Below are 16,712 nucleotides of genomic sequence, written 5' to 3' on the forward strand. Positions count from 1 at the left end.
ACTGGGTTGGGAAAAGAATCGAGGGTACTGCTCTGATGTTGCAGCGGGTTATCATGTCGTATTAAAGACTCATATACCATTTCGAAGTCGTGCGCTAACACCGACACGAAGGCGGCAGAAGCTAGACACATTGTGAAGACTGGATGATTGATCACACAAACTCTCCTACGCTCCGCTGTACTGATCGACATACTTGTGGGTGATGTTATGATGTTTGAACGTACTTCAAGTATAGCATCGCTGGCCGAGTAGCGTTCGCTCCATACTGGAATGCTCGCGTATTGATCAGTGTGCCGTTCAGCTATGCAAACACCTTCACTCTTCCATATCGCCAAGTACGCATATATCCTCTTGCCATAATTGTCATCGACAACTACCATCACTCTATCACCCTTCTTGCGTGACAAGGCTTTACATATACCCAGCGCCTAAGCATCACTCACTCCGCACCCTGCCACACCAGATCATCAAATACAAGTCACAGAGGATGTCACACAACACCCCCGACAACCTCCTCAAGCTCGCCGCCGACCTCAACAAACTAGGCGGGGAACTCTGCGCCATCGGCGGCAAGCTAGCCACAGCCGCCACAGCTCTCGAGCAAGAAGCCGCGAATGTAGCTTTGGCCAATGCGCAACGATGGGGCGTCGATGTACAGGTATGCATGCGCTAGAAACGGGGTTTCAGCATCAGAAGACAATTGATACTGACAACATGCGCAGGTCGCTGTGAGAGCTGGGCCGCATGGTCAATGGGCTGGCCAAGGAAACGAGATCATGATTAATGGGATTAAGAAGTAGTTGTAGTGCTGCGTGAGAAACGCGGAGGAAGAGAGGAGAGAATGGAGCCACGGCATGTGCATATGGAAGGCGTGGGATTGAACATCAGTCAGGCGCGATGGCGCGCACCGAGCTGTGTGGTGCGGCAGGAGAATCAGAGAGCAGTGACACCACTCATTGTAGACCAGTGTAACATCATCCTCATTCCAAAATTTCCTGGATCCTTTGCAACCATCGTAATGTTGCATAGAAGCGAGCGCAGAATGCGGGTAAGACTTCTCCCCGCATGTCGGGTCCCTTACCCCTCTTCACATCTTGGGGTTTAGCGCTGCAGAGTTTTATCAGATCATCAGATAAGATGCGACACCGGACACCCCATCGACCACTCACAGCGCAAGATCAGCTCCGAACCATCTCCAGCCTATATCGTTCATGTAAACTTAATGTTGTACGCGTAGACATACTGATCCCGACTGGCTGCTTTGGAGCGCAGAAATGGCGGTCTGTCTTCGGAGGACGGAAGCTTAGGTTCAGCGGTGGTGTGATTTCGCCCCAAGGCCCGGAAATTGACGAGCCAAGCTGCGGAGCTGGGCACGGGGCGGACGTGGATTCGGTGTAATCCAGAAAAACTCATTCAAGGAGAGCAGAGATCTGAGGGTCATCACATGCAAGCAAATGTGTGAATTGAAAAGGATATCATTTGACCCGTACTTGGGTTCGTTGGAACGTGTAGTCATTAGTCTAATTCCGGGCTGCTGTAGCCATGCGATATGATACAGAATGCAAGAAAGTGAAGAGTGTGTAACCGTCCACTCGTCGTTATTCATAGCGACCGTCAAAACCCTCAAGTTGTGTTCTCGCTACGGATGAACGACCATGCGAAACAGGATGCAGACACTCTTGCATGTCAACGCCGCAGATTGCTGGCGGAACCGCTAAAGGTGGGGTATCTGGCAAAGAGAAGACAGGAGGGCGCGACTAGTGGCCCATATTGTAATGAGAGACTGCGTCCATCATCGCGTGATCCTCGGCCTTGGTCATGGGCGAGAAAGAAGCTCGGCGCCGTTCCTCGGCCTCTTCGATCAGCGGCGCATGTGGGCCGTCAGACGGACGGGGCCTGAGAGGACGCTGGGCATGTTGGAGGGTAGTGAGGATGCTGCTGGCGTCCAGCTCCATCGCGCTGTACATGCCGGGTTCCATAGTGAATGTGTCCCTGCGAGTGTCCTGGCGTCCGAAAGCCTGCGGAACGGGCTTTAGTTGGCGCCAGTCCATGGCATTCGGGTCCGTCGAAACTCGACCATCAAGTAGCTTGAAGGCATCGCTGCAACCGACTGTCCTTCCGGTACCCACGGGCGACGAAATGCCAGCGCTCATGTCTATGCTGGTCGATGCCTTGGGCTCCATAATGTCGAGCGAGCTGCTCTTGCTTGAATTCCGCCGTGAGCTCGAAGGGGTTTCCTCGCTCCGGAGCTGAGCGACTCGCTGGCACCAGGCTCGCTGCTGGGGGTTTGACTGACAGTCGGCACAAGAGCCAGGCCCGGTCATGGCCATGTTGGGCTTCGCTTCTTCAGCTGAAGAACCACTCTTCATGCGCGTGAGCGAAATGCCCTCGTCGGCGCTGTCAACACGAGCAGGAGGATCGCATATGCAAATGTCCTTTTGTCCCTCACAGAAGCCACAGTCTGTGATCTTGTTGTCCTCCGTCGATGGTGCGAACGTAGATGCGCTCTTGAACTTGTTTGTGAAGTCGACTTCGAACTCGACGTGTGGATGCTTCTCCTGGTCGAGTTCTCCTTGGCCGCCGCGAAGTATTCCAGTCATGGACATGCCGTCCATGCGAGCCGAGGCCTCGTCCGGGAGTTGCATATCATTGGTGAGGTCGGCGAGACAGGCGCAATGTTCAGGCGTGCAGCGATCGCATCCTGATTGCGTGTTCTCGAACGGTGCGTCGTGGCGTGCGCCACGGAAATGAACGAGGTCGGGACTCGCCATGCGAGCAAAGTCCTCGCAATTTGGCGTGGAAACGTCTTCGCCTGCTTTCGCTTTCGTGTACATGTCCCTCCACATGATAGCTTGGGCGTCACTTGTGCGTAAACGCTCTTGCAGAATCTGGATTTCTTGTGCTTGAGCCCGTGCTCGATCTTCCAGAAGCTGTTTTTCCCGTAGCCATTGGTTGCGGGCATCGTTGAATTCTGTGCCGGTCTTATTGACCTGTTCGAGGAGCATCTGCACGTTCTTCTGCTTGCGCTCACGGAAGTTGCGCTGCGAGATGCGGTTCTGGGCCTTGCGCTTGGTCTCGGGCTCCGCGGTGGCAGGCTTACGGCCAGGCTTGGGTCGAGGCGGGATGGAATGTATCATGCTCGTAGGCCCCCCGCCCGACTGCGAGGGGCCTTTGGCGTGCGTGTTGACGGACAACGTGGCGGCGACGTGAGGGCGTGGTGGGGACCGTGGTACGAGTTCTGGGTCGGTGTCAGTTGTTGAAGTGGGCAAGGGTCGATCACGCGGTTGGACAAGTCTGGTAGCCAACAGCCGCGGCGAACTGCTGGTACGCGGGACACGCGGGAAAAGAAATCACGTTACTTACGTCGAATGGAGCTGCGGCGGTCTTGTTCGAAGTCGGCAGCAGAACAGAAGGTGCTTCCTGAAGACTCAGCAGGCGATGGCGCAGGACTGAAATCCGATCCAGGTGTGGCAGCGCAGTTCAACGAGGCCATGTTGCGCGGTGGAGCGTAGGGTGCGTACGGGATCTGGTTATCAGATGGAGATCCTGAGTTATCAGATCAGCGGGCGTCTTATCCCGAGCAAAGCCGAGCTCGGAGCGGAACGGATCAACTTACCGACGGCGCTAGGGTGGACATAGTTGTGCCTGTAGTCAGGCGGCGACATTTGGAGCCCGTATGGATCCATGAAATAGCTAGCATACGGGAAACGCTCGTGATACCAGTTTTTTCGACGGGGGGTTTCGCCCTTCATGGTGGGCGTTCAGTCCGGAGATGTTAAAAATGTTAGCGAACAAGAATGAAAGAGATGGGCAGTCGGTCTTTATAAGGCATCTGTCTCTCTTACCTAGGTAGCATTCGTTGCTTCCCAATTACCAGTCACCCAGAGTAAGTCGCTACTATCATGAATCACGGGTCGCACGTGGTTTCCTCTCGAATTAATGCCTCACAAATATGACTGAACCAGGGCAGGTGCAGTGCAGTCTACCACGGCATGGCCCAGCCCCCAATCCAAGCATTTGAGCATATTTGCCAGTCCTCCCTAGGAAAACCTGAACATCTGGAGCTTACATGGCCGTCAGGGCAGCTGCCTTGCATGTATTCATCTTGGTGTAGTCTCCAGACATGTTCAAGTTTAGTCTGGGCTATTCAAAAACTATCATTACAACGCACTCAAATCACATGAACGCATGGCTATGAGTTCAGACAGCAACACAATCAAATGTTGAAAAATCTCTTTCGAGACGCATCCAGGGAAGACGTCACAGCGGCGGATGCAAAAGACAACCCCTGTAAATCCGCAAGTATTCTGGCACGGTGGGCCGCACTGAGAGCACGCGAGACGATAGGCACAGTCTTGCTCTGAGGAACTGGTTATGAGTTACTGGCTACAGCTTTTACAGATCCACTTCGCGCTCTACGCCCTGGCAAGAACCATTGGATAACCCTGCAGGCCCGTGTCTTTGCAGAGAAGGAGCGAGTCACAGGAGATCCAGGGTCCATCGGTCATGCACCCAAAGCTCCAATCAGCAACTTCGTCTTTCAATTCGGTAATGACGACCCAACTAGTACTTGGAGGACGGCGCTCTCGCCGTCTCTACGACTCCGTAGACCTGGAGACGATGGTCAATGCGAAAAGGGCTGAGCAGTTTGAGATCCACATGTACTTTATCGAAGATGCCGTTGCAATCACCGCGTTCAAAAGAAGTCGGAAAGTGAGCTAGCGTGAATCTGAATTGAGGTTGTTCTTAGCAGACACGTCCAGGCTGATCCTGAGACCCACGTCCTTGCCCGTGAGAGGGTCATATTGGCGCGCCTCCGAAGTGTGTTCACATTGGTACGGCGCGGGCCGACGCGCGCCCCCATTTAACCAGCCATAGCTGAACGAACCTTACCCCTACGTCAATTGCAAAAGCAGACATTGCTCCGCCGCTGGCTTCCAATACTATTAGCGTTCCGACGTCATAATTTTGTTGATGTGGAATGGGCGCCCGGTGCCCATGAGAGGCCTGTCCGTCACTGCCGCAAGTACCCGCCTGACACTGTGCGTGCCCATCTCTAGCTACATCAATGGGAAACTGGCATCATGTAAGTATTTATCGATTAGCACATTTGAATGTCATCTATTAGTTTCGGAGTCATCGAAATCATATTCACCAAATCGCAGTGACCAGTCAATCCCATCACTACCACAAAACGACGACACCCAAGGCTGCCACTTCCTCCAGTCTCTAAGCCGGATGATCAACGAGCCTTTCTCAAAGCGAATTTACCTGGTCGCAAGACAAACACTAATACTGATCTGTGGACCCGCTGCATCTCCAAGAACCTCGAGCACCATACATTTCAGTCGGAGCTTTCAGAGCGCCGCACCCATAGTACCGATCAGACCGTCCCATGGAAGAATCTCCTTTTCTAGTAGCGTACTTGCTAGATATATGCACTCACTCAATGCCTATGAAACTCGCGGCGCTAGAATTGATCCTAGTTCGCGCAGGACCGACTACCTTGATACCTTGGTAGCATTCACCTTGAAATCTTAGATCCCGCTAGCGCCCGCTGCAGCCCTACAAGACCCTGGTTCTTGAGCAAACGGACCGGGCTATGAAAGCATCGACCATATCGTCTTTGTGAGCCAGAGCACAGTCATTGGCCATTGTGGAGGACGGGTCACATGATGGGGCGAAGAGCTTTGGAGGACGCGGTTTGTCTGGGTGGGGCGGTGCGCTGGGCTGCCTAGGCAGAATGTACATGAGTCTTGATCAGTGACCGACGGCGGGCTGCGTAATGGCGCGGAGCTGTTCTCCGTCGTTTTATTTAGCTGAGGAAGAGAGATGGCAGGAGTTGGAAAGGTGCGGGTGGCAATCTTGGTGTCTACGGACTCTCGTTGTGCAGGAGGGCCGCTGCACACCGGCATAAGAGCGTATTACAACATTAACACTATCAAACACAGCAGGAAGCGAGAAAGAACAATTCTTATGGGGATTAAATCCAGCATTACATTGCTAAGAAGACGCCGCGATACAGCTCTCCGTCGTGAACGTTTCAGTGTATCTCATCACGAAGCAGCATCGGCCTGCCTGCCTGCCCAAAACCACGCTCAAAACACCCGCGGCGCATTTGCAAACACCATCAACGCTAGACGCCGTTATGACCATCCAAATCCAGTGCATAGCTTATGCGCTTGCCCTGAACACCACACTACCTCCATGTCTCCATCTGATCGTCTCGCGAGCGTTCATTACGTGAAGTGCGCGAGCAAGCGCCTGTTCCGAGTAACCCTTGCCATCCACCATCTCACGCTTGAGCGTCGACAGGTTGACTTGCCAGCCAATGGGCATACGTCTTCGTAGTTCCTCTTCGACTTTGTTGACTTCGTCCATGAGTTCCTTTGAGCTCTGGCCCTCGCCCTGGTTCACCGCATCCATCGTAGACGCGAGGAAGAGACGAATGGCCTCATCGACGTGCGACTCATCTGCGATAGGCGACAGCGATAACTTGGCCAAAGACTCGGTGATACGGATGATGGCTTCTAATTGACGGACAGTAATCGGGATACTGGATCTTTGGTTTGCGTTGATCTCCGAAGCGTGCACTTGCCGCCTGATGCTGACGAAGTGACTGGACAGCTTCTCCGCGGCCTCAGGCGAAAGACGCGGCGCGCACTTTTGGCGACAGTATGTGATGTAGCGCTTCATCTTCTCGATCGGAATCTCGGCTTGTACGGTCTCTTCGACACCTCGGCCACCCATTGCGATACCCATGACGTGCTTTGCTATTCGCTCGTCACGGCCGCGGTCGTGTTCGTCGCGCACAATGAAGATCATGTCGAAACGCGACAGAATGGTGGTCTGGAAGTCGATGTTCTCGCCGGGTGTCTTCATGTCGTCGTAACGACCGAAGATGGGGTTGGCAGCTGCGAGTACAGATGTTCGCGAGTTGAGAATTGTGGTAATACCCGCTTTGGCGATGGAAATGGTTTGTTGCTCCATGGCTTCGTGGATGGCTACTCGGTCCTCGTCACGCATCTTGTCAAACTCGTCAATGCACACCACTCCACCATCGGCCAGGACCATGGCACCACCTTCGAGGTAGAACTCTCTTGTGTTGTGATCGCGCTGCACAGATGCTGTCAAACCGGCTGCGGAGGATCCCTTTCCAGAGGTATAGATAGCGATCGGCGATACTTTCTCGACGAACTTCAGTAGTTGCGATTTGGCGGTACCGGGGTCACCCAAGAGGAGTACGTTAATGTCACCACGAAGCTTCATCCCGTCCGGCAGGATCTTCTTTGCGCCACCCATCAGTAAGCAAGCGATAGCCTTCTTGATGTCCTGGTTTCCGTAGATAGAGGGTGCGATGCAACGCGCGAAGACTTCGTAGATGTCGGGCCTCCTGCTCATCTCCAAGAATTCTTGTTCCTCCTCCTCGGTGAAGACGGCGTTGCCTTTGCTGCCGTGGTCCACCTCGGCGTGTATGCCGACAGCGCGTATGTATGGGTTGCGAATGGCTACTGCGGCGTTGCCTGCACGCCTCGAGCCCTTCTGCTGGTAGATAGAGAAGACACCCATTACTGAACACCGTGTACCTGGAACGACGCGATTCGCCAGATAGCGGTCTGCGGAGATCATGATGTGTCGTGGTAGTTCACCGACCGGAACCTGATCGGGCGCTTCTTGCAGCTTGAGCACCTGCTGGTCAATGAACTGACAGCGCTCGTGCATGACATAGTAAGGGTCCAGCGGGCATTGTTCTCCCTGCTCACCCTCTCCCTTCTTTCTGCCACATGTTCTCGGGAGGGAAACACCAGAGAAACCACCCGACACGGGCAGAATCTCTTCGTGCTGGCAATTCCTGCATCGTATAGCGAGTGCGGTGGATTTGGACGAGAGTGTAGATGCGCCGATGATGATACCGGGTATACGGACGAGTTGCGAGACGTTGGTCGCGGTCAAGTCGCGGATTGAGAGTTCTGAGGCGTTCGAATGGAGGAGCAGCTGGTGTTCGGGGAGCTGGATGTTCTTTTGTGAGGGGTAGACGATGCGTTGTGTGCACGTCTTCAATGCCGACTCGAACTGGGAGGCATTAGCATGCGCATGCGATTTGAGACTGTACAACGTACGAGAGGTATAATCTCTGCCGGGTTCTGCCTAAGATCGTGTGCAAGCTCTGGGCTATAGCTGATCAGATGCGCGACGTCAATGTCGCAGTAGTATTGCTTCAAGAGAACATTCTCGCGGATTTGATCTCTGCGAACGGTTAGACGACCGCATATGGCACGTGCGACTGCCTGTCATACCTGTAGACAAAGATGTTGTCGAGGGTAAAGTCCATAATAAAGTCGACAAGCGCTTGATGCACGCGCGAGGGCGCAGCTGCATCCCCGGGCCCATCGCCGGCTTGGCTGCCGAAGAGGCTGATTGAGAAAGGAGTCTGTCTGTCCGCCATTATGTGTATCGTGCGTATCGTCAGTCGTAATGGTGGTTGTAGAGGGGCAAACACACGCTGTCGCTAGGGGGACAAGGACCAGACGCGCTTTCCTCGCGATTTCGCGCTAGGCCCGCGCGCTTTCCATTTTACACCTGTCTTTGGCCTAGCGCACCCCTCGAGGACCCTTCAACCTTTCTTCAACGTTCAACGCGTCCTGACTGCGAGAGCCAGGAGAACACGACATCACTTATGACCATTGAGTTGCAAGCCGAAAGATGGCTTTACAAACCACCTGTATCACGCTCTTGACGCACATCCAATGCTATCCGCACTTCTCGGCGACCGCAAGGATTTTGTCGCGTCTTCATCCGCCATTCGAAGTGTGCATCGTTCAATTTCTCAAGACTGAAGCATACGTTCCTAGATGGAGAAGATCATTCGTCTTAATTATCGTTCCTAGCTGGGCGATTCTACCACATACGAGCACGAGGCTCACCATATGAACTCAAAGTCCATAATCTGGTCCGCCTTCGTATCCAACCTCATCTTACCACCAGGTACTCCTTGAACCGCCCCAGAGCTAGCCGTAGCAACATCTCCAGCTACCGTGCTGTTTCCCGACCCAGCATCATACTTGACCACCACACTACCACCAACCCGACTCATCATCTTCATCCTGCTAATTCTGCCATCTACCCACTCCAAATCGAATACAAAGCCGCCTCTAGCAACAAGCCCAGACACACTACCCGAACTCCATTGCTCAGGTAACACGGGTAGGAGCCATACCTCCCGCACACCCTCTCCACCCACGATGTGCGATTGAAGTAGCGCTTCCGCCACACCACTCACGAAGCCTAGATTACCGTCGATCTGGAACACGCCCTCATTAACATCCATCACGTTGTTATACACACTGGTGTTGAAGAACTGATAAACGTTCTCAGCCAGCGCCGTCTGGTTCTGCAAGCGCGCATACCAGTTGATCGTCCATGCGCGCGACCATCCTGTCCCAGCGCCGTTGTGAGAGAGTCTGTCTTCGAGCGTAGCACTCGCGGCGTTGAAGAGCTTGGCGTCGTAGCCTGGCGCACCTGGTGGGAAGATCTGCGTGCCTGGATAGAGTGCGTATAGGTGGCTCACGTGGCGATGGCCTGGTTCTGCTTGCTCGTAATCCTGCATCCACTCCTGCAGCGTGCCTGGATAGCGTGTTGAGTACCGGTATGGCGGTAGTTTTGCTTGGGTGTCTCGGACTCGTTGCAGGAACGCTGAGTCGACGGTGCCGTTGTTGAGAGTGGAGACCGCCCGGAGGTAGTTTGTGAAGAGCTCGTTGAGGATCTCGATGTCGCATGTTGGCGCGATGTCGAAATAGTACGTCTTTCCGTCTGCGGCAATGTAACTGTTCTCCGGGGACACAGAGGGATTGGTGACGAGATATTCCGTCCCATTGATGCTATATGGCTGTAGAGTATCGAGGTAAAACTCAATAGCACCGGAGACGGTATCAAGCCTCGAGGCTAAGAAGTCTTTATCGCCTGTGTACCAATAATGCTCGAGTATATGGGTAACAAGCCAGCCAGATGACAATGTCCAGTACGTCGCGGGAAGATAGCGATCCACAGGCGCAGTATCCCCCCAAAGATCGGTGTTGTGGTGAGACATCCATCCGGAGGCATTGTACATTTTCTTGGAAGTGTGCATGCCGTCCTTTCGCATAAGATCCAGATGATCAAACAGAGGTGTGTGCAAGCTCGACAGACTGGTGACTTCCGCGGGCCAATAGTTCATCTGGAGGTTGATGTTGACAGTATACTTCGACCCCCATTGCGGCATGAATTCTTTGTTCCAGATACCTTGGAGATTGGACGGTAGATTGCCAATACGCGACGATGCGATCAACATGTAGCGGCCATAGTTGTATGCCAGCGCGGTTAGCCCTGGGTCGTCCGCTCCTTCGCGTGTTGCGTTGATGCGCGCGTCTGTTGGAAGGCTACTAGCGTTCGCGTCCGATCCGGTGAACTTCAGGACGCTGGCATTATACAATGGTGCATAATCTTCGATGTGGCGCTGTCGAAGCTCGGCATATGTGTATTGACGGGCTCGCTGAATAGTGCTATCCACAGCCATGCGCGTGTCGTTGGTTCGGTAAGAAGTGGAAGCCGCAAAGTAAGCCGTTGCTTCCGTAGCATTATCGACGACGATGAATTCGCCGAGCGTCTTCATGTTGCCATCGGTATTGACTGCCAAAGCGGATGTGAAGATAATGGGATCAACACCGCCGGTTCCCCCAGTCATGTACGCAACTCCGTTCGCGTTCCAGTCCTGATCTGACGCCTCGTTCAATCCGTCCTGTGGTCTGTGTACACGTATTTGGAATGAGAGTTTCTCAGGTCCGGTGACTTGTAAGTGTTGTACAAGTACGTCGTCTGGGGTTGACACGAACATCTCGCGCTCGTATAACGTCTCGTTGACACTGAACTTGACGCCTGCAATTGCGCTTTCCAGATCAAGCCATCGTTCGTAAGTCGCATTGTCGTAGTCGCTAGTACCATCGAAATAGACTTCCATTTCTCCCAGCGGTTGGTAATTCCTAACGCTTTGGGGCGTGCCCATCATACCCAGATTCGCCAGCTTTTCTGCATCGCCTGCCTGATCTCGTGCGAGCAAGTCTCTTACATCCGAAAGTGTCTGGGACGCGTTTTGGTTTACGCGATCTCGAGGGCCACCAGACCAGATGGTCTCTTCGTTGAGCTGTATGCGCTCTTGTACGGGTATTCCGAATACCATGGCACCGAGGCGCCCGTTTCCTATTGGGAGTGCATCTGTCCAGGCATCGGAAGCGGCGGGCGCTGTGTACCAAAGGCGTGCATCGCTTGCTGCTACCAGGGAAGTGAGCCCTGAAGCGACTGTCAAGGTCGCTAGAGTTAGCATCTGGACTAATTCCTGCTCCTGTGAGTCCTGAGCTCCTGATGGTGGGCTGTGAGGGATGAGGACACCAGGAAAACACTACGACTATGTACCTAGGATCATCGCTTCAGCCCTGCGCGAATGTAGCTTCTCATTGATGGACGATAACATGCCTGTCTATTGCGAATACCATTCTGGGTATAGCGCGCGATCCCCGCATTCTACGCTCAGTTCACACTTTTTGCTTTGCAGATCTTGTACCCATTGCCTGATGTCTTGCATGGTCTCGCATGCCGAGTAGCTTCGCCTACACTTCCTGGCCCGGAGAAGATCCGTAGAACACCCTGTCGCATTTAGCCTCGGAAAATAAGACATGCATCATGATGTAGTCTCGATGCACCAAAGACATGTAGTAATACGAGGTGTGCATTACCCCGCACGTGTGTCCGATATCCAGGTGTGGAGCACGCTTCTCAGTTGCTTGGGAAGCGCGAGTTGGTCGCGAGTGACGTAACGCGTATCTGAAGCTACATCCCGCGGCTAGAATTGTGTCGCATTTTGTAGCCTACACGTCCAAAAGACTCAACATGCAAGTACCTCTTGAGGCGGTGTATACTTCCACCTCGCGAAAGAAAGACGGAAGATTGCGACACGAATTGGAGCCACACCTAGCGACTACACGACAAAACCACGACGCGTCGGATTCGTGTAAACCATTGCGTTGTCCTCACAGCTGATAGTGCGACGCGTCATACTCAACATCGCTCGTCTCAACGAGTCGGATAACCGCGGTGTCATGCGACTCAACAACTGCTTCGTACCGTCCTTTGAACTTTCCCTGGTTTCTTCCAGTCCATGAGTCGAACACGGTGTATTCAGCCTCCGCATCCAACTCAGGCACCTCCGCGAAGTCGATGGCCTTGGTCTGGGTCGCATTGAGTGTGTTCAGTGCAAACACATGCACACCCTTGGAAGACAGCCCACTCCAATACTCAGCGGGATGAGATTGATTCCAAGTGAAGTCGGCGTTGACACCCCACTTGTAGGGTTTGGCTGCAGCACCAAAGACCGGGTCTTGATTGAAGTCGATGAGCTCCTTGTTACTCAGAATCCCTAGGATATCCGGCTCGATACCGTGGAGAGGGGTGCCGATGACTAGAGGCGACTTCAGAGCAGCCCAGAGGGCGAAGTGAGACCGACTCTCTTGTAGGGTAAGGTTTCCGTTGCCCACCTCAAGCATATCCCAGTCGCCGTGTCCCCAGAAGTTGGTATCGTTGTTGAAAAAGGATGCATGATTGAGGATGGGCATGATGCCCCAAGAATACTGATGCTTCTCGTACCACTCTGGGTAGATGTCTCCCCACATGCGCCAGCTGTGGCCGGTATCGTTGCCCCACTGCTCGATGTGGGCATGGCCCCAGGCACATTGCGAGTATTCAATCGTACGATTTGTCGCTAGGAGTGCATCACTCATGGCCTTGTACCGCGTGAAGCTCTTTGAAGTCGTCCAATCGTAGCCTGCAGGTGCTGGAACAGGCCGAGCTTCACCGTCACCGCCAGCGCTTTGGTCTTCGGCCGGGGGTCCTCCCAGCCAATTCTCTGGCCACCATCGGTACTCGTCGTCCCATTCGTCAGGCACAGCGCAATTATCGTACTTGAGGTCTAACCAGTATGAGTAATGAAGAGCTGCTTTGAGTAAATATAGCTTACAGTCGATGCCCCAATCGGCAAAGGTCCTGGCATCTACTTCCTCGTGTCCCAGGGAGCCAGCGTATCCACCGCATGTTGTGTCGCCAGCATCACCGTAGATGCCGACTTTCAATCCGAGCTTATGGACCTCGTCTGCTGTATGTTTGATGCCACCCGGAAACTTGGCATAGTCAGGACGGATCCTTCTTGTGACGTTATCGCGTTGGTTAGATTTGTCGGACCAGCAATCGTCTATGTTCACGTAACTGTAGCCGAGGTCTTTCAAACCAAGAGAGATGAGAAGTTCAGCGACTTCCAGGATGACGGTCTCGTTGATGGCGCATTCGTACTCGTTCCATGTACTCCAGCCCATAGCTGGTAGGCGGCCTGTATGACCATCTTGCGACATCAGCGAAAAGCCTGAGCCGGCCAGTGCCAATCCGACTAGCATTGAACTTAGCGACATGCTGAATGTAGACGAGGGGTGTGTTAATGAAGATTACCAGCCGACAAAGGTCATCTTTATAAGATGGGCTTCTTGACTAAGAAGGATTGAAAGGAAGGACTGCCTTTCTAGAAGCGGAGGGAGGCTCCGCGACCGCTTCCGGAAAGCACTGTAGGGAACTGCCCAGTTGACATAACGATTGGGGGATTGAAGAACAGCGAGGAGATCAATGTAATTCTTCCGAAACGCGGACATTGGTTGGGGCAGACCGGTTCATCAGCGCAACAGCAGCGTGAAGTAGGCGTTGCGGGGACCACCTGGGCAGCAACCGCTCTAGCCTGTGGTAGCGGCACGCAAATTGATGGCTTGATCACCGTGGCCAACTCTCACAAAACTTGGCAGGGTGCAAATCAATTTGTCTCATCATAGAATAAAAGCTCCAGTAGCAGTTGCATGTAGGAAAGAAGCTTAGAAGAGACCCTTGATGTGGTCCTCCGATCCGTCGGATGGCTGTCGCGCGATGACGTCTTGACTAGCGCTTCTCGCTCTTTCCGCACCTGAACACCACCAACGTCCATATCATCGCTCAGTGCCTGTGGCCGTGATGATGATGGCCGTGGTCGTGGGAGTGATCGTGACCGTGGTCGTTCTCCTCTTCATCCTGCGCCCGCGGCCACTCGGCCCAGTAGCCGTCGTCCCACATTTCCTGCAGAGTCTCTTCCTTCTCGTCATCGTCCAACGAATCGTCATGCATGACCTTCTCCCACTTCTTCATCTCCTTTTTCGTCAAAAGGCAAGCGTCAAGCATCTTCGTCAACCCGTCGACGTCAAGCTTCTCTCCGATGAATACCTAGAGATTGGGATACTAAGTCAGTGTTTGTTTCACATGTATTTCGTACAGCGATATGTCTTACTATTTCTTGTCTGCGGTCACCCCACTCTGGATGTTGGCAGGCGAAGTCAGTGCATGTTTCACAAGTAATTCATCAATGGGATACTCACCCCCCTCAAAGTCGTTCCTGATAGCCTTCAGCGTGTCTTCGTCGGCGCCCCAGTCTTCTTCAGACACGCAGCAGAACCACGGCATCTCAGAGCCGAGTGTCAGCATTGCGCCTGCAGTGCTCCAAGAGCCCATCTGATTAGGACGCGTGGCGAGCCAGAAGAGACCTTTGCTTCGGTGTAGGCCGCCGAAGTAGGGGCAAGCCTTCTTGTTGGCCAGAATTTCCTTGTCATCCATTTGGGGAATTTCTTCGTCGTCGTCGCTGACCTTGTCGGAGTCATCTTCAGACGCGCTGGCCTTTCCAGATTCGGATGAACCATCGATGCCGTTGTCGTTACCATCATCACCGTCTTCCTCGTCTTCTTCCTCGTCCTCTTCGGCATCTGCCACGTCTTCTGCCTCGTCCTGTAGCAAGATGAACTTGCCCTGGATAAGTCGGTACAGCTTCATTGGGTCGAATGGTCTGCGAGCGCGATATACGAAAGAGCCGATGCCATATCTAAATCCAGGTCAGCATGAGCCAAGCTTCGGGTACCGAGTGACTTACTCGAGCGTCTCCGGCTTGGGTGCGACACGCTTTCTTCCTGAGACGTCCATGACGGTCATTTCATGCAATGACTGAAGCCATCCAACGCTTGCGACAGCCTCGCCGAAGTTGAACACGCCCGTATTGAGCATCTCGCGAACGTCCACCTTGGAGTATCTGGCTTCAATGATCTTCGCCTTCGGGTTTAGTGACTTGATGTATGCTCGGACGCGCCCCAGGGTTGCCTTGTCTGCTCTATCGATCTTGTTGATGATGATAACATTGGCAAACTCGATTTGATCCGCGAAGAGATCGGATATGGTTCGCTGGTCCTCATCTGGAACTTCATCGCGCCCGAAGCGGTCTTGCAGGAACTCGGCCGTGTCGAACTCGGAAAAGAAGCGGAACGCATCCACCACTGTGACCATCGTATCGACGGTCGCAATGCTCTTCAGCCCACCGATCTTTGCTCTGTGAACATTCGTAAGCTACTGTATTGTACCACCGCCTTAGGTTCGACTCACACTTTAGCAAAGACCTCCTTCTCCTCAGGTTCCAGTCCCTCGGCGTCGATCATTGCCTCGGTAAGCTCGGTTGTGAAAGTCTCAGCCACTTGTTGTGGCTCACTGATACCGGAGCTCTCGATGATAACATGGTCAAATGCGTTCTCGGACCAAGCCAGACGTGCTAGTTCAACAAGTAAGTCGCTTCGCAATGTGCAGCAAATGCAACCTGAGTAAAGGTCAGCGTATGTCTTACGTGGAGTTCGTACAGTCATTGTCTCACCATTCTCCATCTGCACGACCTTTTCCTTGAGACGTATCTCTCCGTTACTGTTCTTGGTGTTGCCACGGCTAACGAGGTTTGCGTCGACGTTGACTGATGCCATATCGTTGACAATGACGGCGATGCGCAACCCATGATCCGGCGACTGTAGGATGTGCCGAAGCAAGGTTGTCTTTCCACTACCCTACTATTGTCAGTCTCAATCTTCACGTTTCTCAGCTGTTACTTACCAGAAATCCGGAAAGAACGGTCACTGGGAGCGGCTTTCGCTCGGTGGTCTGGTTCTTCGCCTTCATCTCCGCACCACCGGTCTTTCTACGCTTCGCAGCTGGCATAGGGAATTGCTATAGTCGTCTTTACGTCGGTAACTGTTTTAAAACTCTCTGGGACTTGTTTTGGTGGTTTTTGTATCTGTCCCGTTACCGTTGTGCGCGTCGGCCACTGAGCACCAAGATGGCTCGGTCGCATCAGCACGAAAGTGACGCATCTCATTCGTCGAAAACGCGAGAGACACCAACGCAGAGACTACCAACCTGATAGTAGTAAGCCGTGTTCATCTAGGTGTTAACATGGTAGGTCGAGCAAGGTTCTGCATGGGATTGAGCTCGGGAGTTGGCTGCCTCGCGAACTCGACCCTGGAGAAGCATCTTCGCGTAGTGTCTCACAAGACTCCAAATCCATAGTAAGATGATCTTCCCATGAGACTTCCGAAGACGCATCCAGACGAACGTTGAAACACTCTGCTTAGTATTGCCATCTCGAATTGGGCGACGAAGATGGGCAATTTCGGGACGAACTTGGGCGAAACTAGATTCCCAACCTAAGCTGTGCATCAAACTGAACTATGCTGCCATATAAAATTAGCAAATCAAGTTTTTATGCATCGTCAAGTAGTCAAGACCGCTACATTGTTGGCAGTACTGGTGTGTTGATG

General features: G+C 53.2%; 6 protein-coding genes across 6 annotated transcripts; 1 reads left to right on the forward strand and 5 right to left on the reverse strand.

Moving 5' to 3' along the window:
- Positions 1 to 487: 487 nt before the first annotated feature.
- On the forward strand, positions 488 to 800 carry J4E93_005341 (uncharacterized protein; the record flags this gene model as incomplete). The annotated part of the gene is made up of 2 exons (XM_049343262.1): positions 488 to 658; positions 723 to 800. 2 exons carry the CDS (start codon positions 488 to 490, stop codon positions 798 to 800), a joined length of 249 nt encoding a protein of 82 aa, XP_049199355.1.
- A 957-nt stretch (positions 801 to 1,757) lies between these two features.
- On the reverse strand, positions 1,758 to 3,493 carry J4E93_005342 (uncharacterized protein; the record flags this gene model as incomplete). The annotated part of the gene is made up of 2 exons (XM_049343263.1): positions 1,758 to 3,238; positions 3,364 to 3,493. The coding sequence occupies 2 exons, from the start codon at positions 3,491 to 3,493 to the stop codon at positions 1,758 to 1,760; spliced, it is 1,611 nt and encodes a 536-aa protein (XP_049199356.1).
- Positions 3,494 to 6,174: 2,681 nt separating this feature from the next.
- Positions 6,175 to 8,446, reverse strand: MCM5 (minichromosome maintenance protein 5; the record flags this gene model as incomplete). The annotated part of the gene is made up of 3 exons (XM_049343264.1): positions 6,175 to 8,073; positions 8,121 to 8,247; positions 8,298 to 8,446. The coding sequence occupies 3 exons, from the start codon at positions 8,444 to 8,446 to the stop codon at positions 6,175 to 6,177; spliced, it is 2,175 nt and encodes a 724-aa protein (XP_049199357.1).
- A 474-nt stretch (positions 8,447 to 8,920) lies between these two features.
- Positions 8,921 to 11,597, reverse strand: J4E93_005344 (uncharacterized protein; the record flags this gene model as incomplete). The annotated part of the gene is made up of 2 exons (XM_049343265.1): positions 8,921 to 11,301; positions 11,594 to 11,597. 2 exons carry the CDS (start codon positions 11,595 to 11,597, stop codon positions 8,921 to 8,923), a joined length of 2,385 nt encoding a protein of 794 aa, XP_049199358.1.
- Positions 11,598 to 12,059: 462 nt separating this feature from the next.
- On the reverse strand, positions 12,060 to 13,394 carry J4E93_005345 (uncharacterized protein; the record flags this gene model as incomplete). The annotated part of the gene is made up of 1 exon (XM_049343266.1): positions 12,060 to 13,394. One exon carries the CDS (start codon positions 13,392 to 13,394, stop codon positions 12,060 to 12,062), a length of 1,335 nt encoding a protein of 444 aa, XP_049199359.1.
- A 658-nt stretch (positions 13,395 to 14,052) lies between these two features.
- Positions 14,053 to 16,113, reverse strand: J4E93_005346 (uncharacterized protein; the record flags this gene model as incomplete). Its single annotated transcript, XM_049343267.1, has 6 exons — positions 14,053 to 14,303; positions 14,469 to 14,965; positions 15,014 to 15,463; positions 15,517 to 15,724; positions 15,779 to 15,962; positions 16,009 to 16,113. The coding sequence occupies 6 exons, from the start codon at positions 16,111 to 16,113 to the stop codon at positions 14,053 to 14,055; spliced, it is 1,695 nt and encodes a 564-aa protein (XP_049199360.1).
- Between the last annotated feature and the right edge of the window lie 599 nt (positions 16,114 to 16,712).

Source organism: Alternaria ventricosa (genome assembly GCF_023758065.1).
Source record: "Alternaria ventricosa strain BMP 2768 chromosome Unknown scaffold_8, whole genome shotgun sequence".
Classification (NCBI taxonomy): domain Eukaryota; kingdom Fungi; phylum Ascomycota; class Dothideomycetes; order Pleosporales; family Pleosporaceae; genus Alternaria; species Alternaria ventricosa.